The sequence below is a fragment of the Catharus ustulatus genome, chromosome 3, assembly GCF_009819885.2.
Source record: "Catharus ustulatus isolate bCatUst1 chromosome 3, bCatUst1.pri.v2, whole genome shotgun sequence".
Classification (NCBI taxonomy): Eukaryota; Metazoa; Chordata; class Aves; order Passeriformes; family Turdidae; genus Catharus; species Catharus ustulatus.
The window spans coordinates 57785773-57793829 of record NC_046223.1 but is presented as its reverse complement, the minus strand read 5'-3'; the positions used below and the strand labels follow the sequence as shown (position 1 = coordinate 57793829).

The 8057-nt window shown below is 44.3% G+C and overlaps 1 protein-coding gene across 1 annotated transcript; it reads right to left on the bottom strand.

Annotated features, from left to right (window-relative positions):
• Positions 1–254: 254 nt before the first annotated feature.
• FBXO5 (F-box protein 5) lies at positions 255–4323 on the bottom strand. The gene is made up of 4 exons (XM_033056451.1): positions 3590–4323; positions 3215–3305; positions 1888–2049; positions 255–814 (listed from the first exon to the last, which is right to left on the bottom strand). The coding sequence occupies exons 1-4, from the start codon at positions 4309–4311 to the stop codon at positions 563–565; spliced, it is 1227 nt and encodes a 408-aa protein (XP_032912342.1). The 5' UTR covers positions 4312–4323; the 3' UTR covers positions 255–562.
• Positions 4324–8057: the final 3734 nt, after the last annotated feature.

Genomic DNA, 8057 nt, shown 5'->3' with positions numbered 1-8057 from the left:
AGAAGCGCATACTAGAAAGCCTGCCAGAAGAGCATGAGAATATTTTACAATGATAAACAGGAAGGCCAGTTTTGTCAACCAAGTTGTTGAGAGTAATCATTTATTTTCACATTTACAAGACAAATATAAATATTTACAAATATATACAAATATTAAAATTAGCTAGCCATTTCAAAAAAGTATTTTTAGCAGTATAGCCAACATACAGTACTTTTTTTTCAACTTGGAAAAGGTTCAAGAAATGAAAGAAGAAATGAAGAGCAATTTAAGATTCATATAAGCCATCAGAGGAAATGGAGGTCCACATGTTAAAATCAAAGGCAAAGCATCAAAAAACCATAAAATCTAGTCTCCTTCATATTTTCACATTAAAAGGGACTTCACTCACCTCACTTGACAGCCCTAGAAATGCTTTTAAAACCTTTCTGAGCAGGATGATTAAATGGTACAGAGGAATAACAGAATTAACCATTTTTATGAATGCAGAATAGCAGAAAGCAATCTCTTCATGGATGACTAAAACTTTAATGGGACATTTGTCAATTTGTATTGGGGGAATGGGTCACAATCTCTTGAGATTCTGTTTGCTTTTCTTAGTCCCAGGAAGCGGCCCTGGTGCAGAGTTGTGTTTCACTGGTCTGCTGCTCACACAGTCACTGGAGCTGTGGTAGCTGCACAGGCACTTAGTGCAAAAGTCAAAGCCACAGCTTTCACGATTGCACATTGCTCTTTGGAGGTAGGGGTCATACTTGGCAGGGGAGCCACAGCGATGGCAGGCTTTAAGGCTTTCAGTGTTTTTCAAGTTCCTGGCAGCCTGTTGGAAAAAGCACACAGAGAATCATGAGTAGAGGGTAAATACACTCCCCAAATACTTCCTGATATTATCTTAGTGCCACAAAACAATTTCTCCTAATGTAGGGAGACAAGCTAAAAATGTAGCCTAATTCTTCTTGCATCACATTCTGATGGAGACTGAAAAGGAATAATCAGTGTATAATTGCAGGTATTTTGTACTGGAATAGAGGTACCAAATTTTAAATTCTTAAAATTTAAAAGTTAAAGGACAGGCTAAATTAAGAGCAGTAAGGAGAGCAGCCTTCCTGAATCTTCCAAATCTCATTCAAGAATGGTGATGCAATTGTATATAGACACCTGTATCAGGAATTAAATTTTATGACAGCTACAGAACAGTAGCACTTTTACATTCCTAATGCTACGTAATCCTTTGCAGTCATTACAACATCTTGATTATACTTTCCAATGACATTTCATCTTCTCTTATTGCATTAACTTGCAGAATAAGAATTGAGCATAAAACCTTTTTCTAGTTAAGAAAATTTCTTGCTTACTAACAAGCAATAACTTTCAATAAGCATTTTTAAAAGTCTTATAAGATACAGGTGCAGATCTACATTGCAAGTATGTGGCAAAAGAAAGCCACAAGATGAAAAACAAGGTGAAGGGGAAACAGGCTGTTAGCAGTTAGTGACAACTCCAAATCTGTGACACATCATAAATATCTAGTTAAAAAATCATTTAAGTGCCAGGTAATTAGTTGGCAAAAAAGCCCATAGAATGATTAAGAGAAAAAAGCATTGCTAATTTTTTTTTAAATTTAAACTAAAAGCTATTAAGCCTTTGGGGTTTTTTTTCTCCTAATTGTCCATCAATTTTGAAGCAAAGTTGACAGTTTGTGTGATATGGCTTATCTGGACAGCACTGGAAAACATGAGATTCATTATGAACCCATGGAAAATAACAGGAAATCATTAATTTTTTTATATCTGACAAGACAAAAACCTAAGAAAAAAATTCAAACTGAAATTCTTAAGAAGGTAAAAAAAGGATGTAGGACATCTCAGTATATCAATATTCTCCACTTCTTACCTCAGAAAACTCCGTGAGCCTGCTGTGATTCCTAGATGCTTTGGATCTGGTGCATTTTTTGTTCAAGTTTTTTGGTGGTGTTGCTTTCTGAATGGAAGCTAAGGACACTCTATAGAGAACATACTCTCTTGTTGCAGCATGCTCTGGTACCTTAGTGACATTCTAACAAAAAGGAAAACAAAGAGTTAAATTTGGGAAAAGAACTTACCTGATACAGGTTTTTTGGTTTAATAGAAGTCAATAAGTGATTTTAGATCCTTCCTCCTGGTTTCCAACAGTGAAGTATCACATCAAGGAGTGCTACTGATTTTACCATATCTTTCACTGTCACTTCTGTTATAAATGCATAGAACAGATCCCTTGTTCCTGGTTCAAAAACCAACCATCTTCTGCTATGTAATCCTACTTTCACATTAATAGTTATTTAGGCAAAGCATGTAACCTCTTCATCATAATTTTGAAAGTAAAAATTGGTATTTCCAATTCTTTATGATGAACAGAAATTCTTGAAGCTTTCTTTGTGAAAAATAAACTCCACACACTAATTTTCCAAGTTTCCAGATCTAAAATTGATTAAGCAAAAAAAGCATGGAAGAAATCAAACTTTATGGGATGAACATTCATTACAAATGTTTCACCCTGACAACACTATAAAATACTGCATAAAACTCAGACTGGTTAACAACATTATCCTGTGGCAGATCCTAAGTCTTTGTTCTGTCTCTCCATCTCTCAAGAAGGAAAAACACTGCTAGCATTTTAACAGTCCTAACTTGACAAAATGCTAGTCTAGTGTGGATGGATCTAGTATTTTTATTTCTAAAGACAGAGGCATTAGGAATAGTTGATAGTGCAAAAACCTTTTCAGTTTTCCATAACAGGCATGATGGACTTCAGAGACTACTGCTATAAACAGAGACCCTGCTTCACAGAGCTAGCTGAGTGGTTTATCTCAGCCTTCCTCCCTTCTGGCTCAGTGGGGATGCTGAAGCAAGCAAGCAAGCCTCTGCTGGGAGACTCTAGGGCTTGCCCAGCACATTGTGCTGGCAGTGACTGACTCTCTTCTTCCTGCCTTTCTCTGTAATACAGGACTTGTGGAAGCTCTTAAAAACATCTGCATCTTCTCCTTGGGTCACCTCTCAACCTTCCTTGGGGTCCCCCAAGTCACTGATGTAACTAGCAACCCTTGATATGAGGCATCCCAACAGGACAAACTCAGACACTCCAGTGACAATTTTCAATCTAAGAAACTTTTCTGTGATCTCTTAAGCATAGGAGGACACCCGGAATAGGAGAAAAACACTGGTGGTTCAATGCAGAAACTTACAGAAAGGTTTTCCACAGCTCTGTTATACATTTGGAAAATCCTTCTATCTTCTTGTAGAATCTTCTGCCATGTTGTGCTGACTTTGGCAAAACTGCAACAACAATACAAACATATCAGTTGCCTCCTAGGAAAGAGATTTATTAAATAGCAAGAATAACTGTAATCTTTTTCTTTTATGTAGAGATAGAATATGTTCACAGTTGTAGTTAGGGAGAAGACACATTCTCCATATGTATTGTGACTTACATTGTCAGTTCATCTTTTAATATATTAACACATAATACTAAACATCACAAGCCCCATATCTAAAACATTAAGGCATCTGGTTAGGTTTTTTCCTTTCCCAGTGGAACACAATGACATCAATATACTTACTTTACTAAATCCATCTCGCTGAGATGCCTTAAAATATTTCCTAATATATGCTTCAGGTTCTTTTGGAAGAGCTCAGCAAGAATGTCTATTCTATCCAGCCCCATTTTCTTTCCAATTAAGTTACAAAGTTCAAATCTTCCCCTAGAAACAATTCTGTCTACAGCAGCCCAAGACTTGAGATTTCTTTTACCAGTCTTTTTCAAAGTTGAGCAAATCACTTCTTCATAATGGATTACTGGCAACAGTGTCTTCTTTGAAAACTGTTCTTGGTTTTGGTTCTTCATGAGACAATGCTTTGGTGTACCACAGAGATTCCCAGCCAAAGGTAAACTATCCTCATGTTCTATTGCATCAGCATAGTGACTACTTAACATAGAGGAATAACCACTGTCCTCATTAAGTTTACTGCTTTCCATTGCCTCCATTTCACAGATACCTTCATCAAGTCTCTGGGTTACTTGGCTGTTTTCTTTGTTATGTATGGGTCTACCTCCATCTTCAAGATCTGGATTTCTGGTGGCTGCATGGTATGAGTCACTAAGGAGTATTTTCTGATGTTCTTCTGCACAGCTTTTACAAAAGCCTTCCTTGTAATTCAAGAGGCAGGATTTTTCCAGTCTTGCTTTCTCCACAGCACATTTCAATGGTGCAAACCCAGCACTAAGAGAAGCGCAATCAAAATCACGTTTCATTTTGAAAGTGCGGTTAATATTTGATTTCATTTTGTTGTTTGTATTCTGCAAGAAACAACAAGGGCAGTATGAAAACATAGCATAAACTAGATCAGAATTGCTTTTTCTTATAAAAACACTACCATGCTTCCCTTCTGCATTATGAATTTTATACTTTTGACACACCTCTTGTGTCTAAAATACAACTAGTGGAACTAAGGATTTGAACAGCCATTGATTAAATCTATGTATGATCTTCCCAAAAAGTAGTTTTGTGCTGCATATAACTAGAGCAAGAAAACTGTCTAGGTGATTTACTTGGTCACCATTTTACCAACACAGATGAGACATGCCAGTGCTTCTACTTCCTGCCATAAAGGTAGCAACATATTCAAGACACTCGAGGTCCCTGCAAGGGGCACCAGGGGCAGAGGGTCCATGAGTGACCGCAGGCCTGTGTAGGCCAGAGAAGCCTGAAGTTTGCATCCAAGACCAGAGGCAATGCTGCCCCTGCAGCCGGATATCTGGCATTTTTGAGAAGGGAGGAGGGTGGGTGGCACAGGAAAGGCTTGAGTGCTCACATGCGTGAGTAAAATACAAAGAAAAGTGGCCATCCTTAAACAATGGTCAGAGTGAAATACAGGTTCAAGCATGATTTAAAGAGGTTAGGAAGTAGATATATATCATAGGGGAATTGAGCTTTTCTTGCCCCGTTCCATTCCCCTCCCCCGCGAAATGTGGTGCTATCTATATTAACAATTGCGGGGGGATGGGCGAGGCCTGAAGGGGAGAAGGAGGTCATCTCTCCCCAGTTAAATCTAAAGGGAAAATAAATTTTAACATGCTTTGCAATCTGTAGGAAATATAAGATCCCCGATTTGAGTAAGCATTTTAAACGATTTAAGCATTTCCAGCAGTTTTGGAAAGAAGCACGAGAAAAATATGTTCCATTAACGACTTAGTGAAAAAGTTCCTTCTTTGTACCTACATTTGGTGGGAGAAAGGAGCAAATAGACTTATGGCTTTGTGTAGCCTGAGCTGGGGCAAGACATGCAAGCCCTTGCTAAACCTCTTCCTCCCCTTCCTCCCTTCCCTGCGAACGGCCAGAGAAGCTTTTGGGCTGAAATCCTGATGATTTGGAAAATGTCTCCACATCACGTTACGGTGCCCCAGGGCCTGCCCGACCCCCGGAGGAGCGGGCTCAGCCGCGGGGCCCCGCGGCGCTGTCAGGCTGCTCCCGCCCAGCGCTCAAGATGGCCCGGGTCGGTGCAGGTAGACCGGGTCCCGGCTCCGCCGTGCCCACGGCCCCGGGAACTCCATCCCGCGCCTTCGGGGCCCTCCTCTTTCCCCCGCCATGGAGGATTCCCCCCACATCGGCGGTGGCGGGGCAGGCAGGGGCGCGCTGGGGGGATGCCCCTCCGACGGCGTGGCCGGCGGGCGGGAGACAGCGCAGCGCGGCGCGTCCCCGCCCGCCGCTGCCCGCCGGCGGGAGCCGAGCTGCGACCCCATCCCGGCCCGGCTGCGGCCGCGCCAGCGCGGCGGGCAGGCGGGACCACCCCACTCGCGGCGCCTTGGCGGGATCGGGGCGCTCCCCAGCCGCCAATGCGCCACCGTCCCGTCCCATCCCGCCGGCGGGATAGCTGCGGGGCTAGGCGAGCAGTGGGACCGGGCGGCCGCCAGGAATCCACGTCCCCAGCCCATCTGGTCCTGCCGCAGCGCCGCTAGCATCCGCACAGTCCCGCCAGCACGTACGCCGGCAGCGCCCGCCACCCCAGCCAAAGAGCCTTAAACGCGGAGCCCTGGCCTCGGAGCCGCGCTGCATCCGAGCCGCCCCACAGCGGAGCCCCGGCCGCGGAGCCCTGCGGCCGCGGAGCCCTGCAGCCCCGGAGCGGCTCCCGGCGGAGCTCGCTGCCCACCCCGCGCTCACCTGCAGAGCCGCGCCAGCGCCGCCGCAGGCAGTGAGTATATCCCGCTCTCGCTGGGCGCTTTTTAAAAACTTTAAATTTGGTATCCAAAACCGCGCCAGCCAATGGTGAGGCGCCGGGGCGCCGGGTGCGGCCAATGGACAGCGGGCAGGCGGCAGGGGCCAATCCGGGGCCGGAGGGCGGGGCCGGGCTCGCCCTCGCTTTCCCTCCTCGGCCGCCAGGGAGGGACGCGAGTGGCGCGACCGCGGCTCCCGCGCGCCGGCCGCTCCCGCCCCTTTCTCCCGCCCTCCACTCCCGCTCCGCTCCCGGTCCCGAAAGAACCAGCAGCTGCCGCGTCCCGCACTGACACGCACCTCAGCACAGCAGCCTGGCGCCCAGCTACATCGGCTTGTTTAAATGGACGTGTCTGGGATCTTCCCACCACCCCGGCGCGTTCCGAATGTGCAAAGCTCTTCCACCGGGCAAGGATTCTCTCCCGCACTGGAGATATTCAAGAACAGCCCGGATGCAACCCTGTGCCATGTGCTCTAGGATGACCAGGCTTAAGCAGGGATGTTGGACCGGAACTGTGGTTCCTTTCAACCAGACCCATTCTGTAATTCAAGTCTGGTGGTGGATCTGGGCTCCTCCCCATAAAAGAACTGTATTTTATATGACCAATGCTACCAGTGGTTGCAGAGCAAGCAAGAGCACTACTGGGCTGACTGGACACTAGTGCAGGAATCCCTAGCCCTGCTGGAAAGGCTCACAGATCAAGGAGGCTGCATTTGTAGAGACAACATCCCTTGCATTAAAATTAATACGGAGCAAACAGGGGAATTCAAGTCTTTTACACAGTAAAGCTTGCCATGAGAGGCCAAGGTTCCCCTATGTACAGCACTGTCAGATGCCAGGTTTGGAAATCCTCTGTCAGCCTCCTGCCACAACATGATGTCTGTTTTTTCTCACATGATCAGTGCCTGGTCACTTGCAAGGCAACAACAGAGTGTTTGTTCAAGAGCCAGATGAGAACCGGGAGGCAAGATCTGGCCAGACAGGCTACAAGCTGGAAGATCAGGGAAGTTCTAGGGGGACAAACACCTAAACAATCACCTATGTTTCAGGCAGCAGTCCAGTGCATAGACTTGGTCAATGGCCCTTATTTATTTGGAGGAATACGAAGCTGAACAGCAAACTCCATCTATCACTTGGCTTGGCTTTAAGTCATGTCAGCAGCACTGTCACAAGTGCTCTCTACTGTTTCATTTACAACACTGATCTGGTAAGAATGAAGACTTCAGTCTGGAGTTATAAAACTGCTAGTAAATACACACCTAAGTCTCTTGCTTACCAATAGGAAATATGTATGCCTCATCTTATGCACACAGACATTCTCTATCTGAAGCTAATGTGTGCATCTTTAAATTAGAAGACTTAGAACTTAATCATAGTTACCATGCAGTGTTTACTAGGAAAAAAAAAAAAAAAAGAAGAAAAGCTGATAAAGGTATCAAATGTTTTAAAATGCTGTTAAATGAACAGACAAAACCAGTACGTGCCGGTCACAGCACATAACTTTAAGAGGATCAATAACTTGGACACTCAGTTAAAACTATGAAGGGGAAACTGAAGTGGATACTAAAATATCAGCTGAACAATATTGTAACAATTATTTTAATTTTTGACACAAGAACAGAAATATTTGTTCCAAAACCAATTCATATGATTCATCACTCAATTTCCATGGCTTTTTTTTCCTCAGATGAGGGATATTCCATTTGTGTTTATAAATATTGTTTTGTGTTTATAAATAAGGCCCAGGAGGCCTCGAAAACATGACAAAGATACACTTTGACTCCCTTTCCCATGACACATGTAAGTGATTAATAAATA

What these genes read in the sequence shown, in the direction of transcription:
- FBXO5 (XM_033056451.1), bottom strand. Translation starts at nt 4,311, where the DNA reads ATGAAATCAAATATTAACCGCACTTTCAAAATGAAACGTGATTTTGAT. An exon ending in AGCGAGATGGATTTAGTAAA is followed by an intron (nt 3,306 to 3,589) that starts GTAAGTATATTG and finishes TTGTTGTTGCAG; the next exon opens with TTTTGCCAAAGTCAGCACAA. An exon ending in GAGCTGTGGAAAACCTTTCT is followed by an intron (nt 2,050 to 3,214) that starts GTAAGTTTCTGC and finishes CCTTTTTGTTAG; the next exon opens with AATGTCACTAAGGTACCAGA.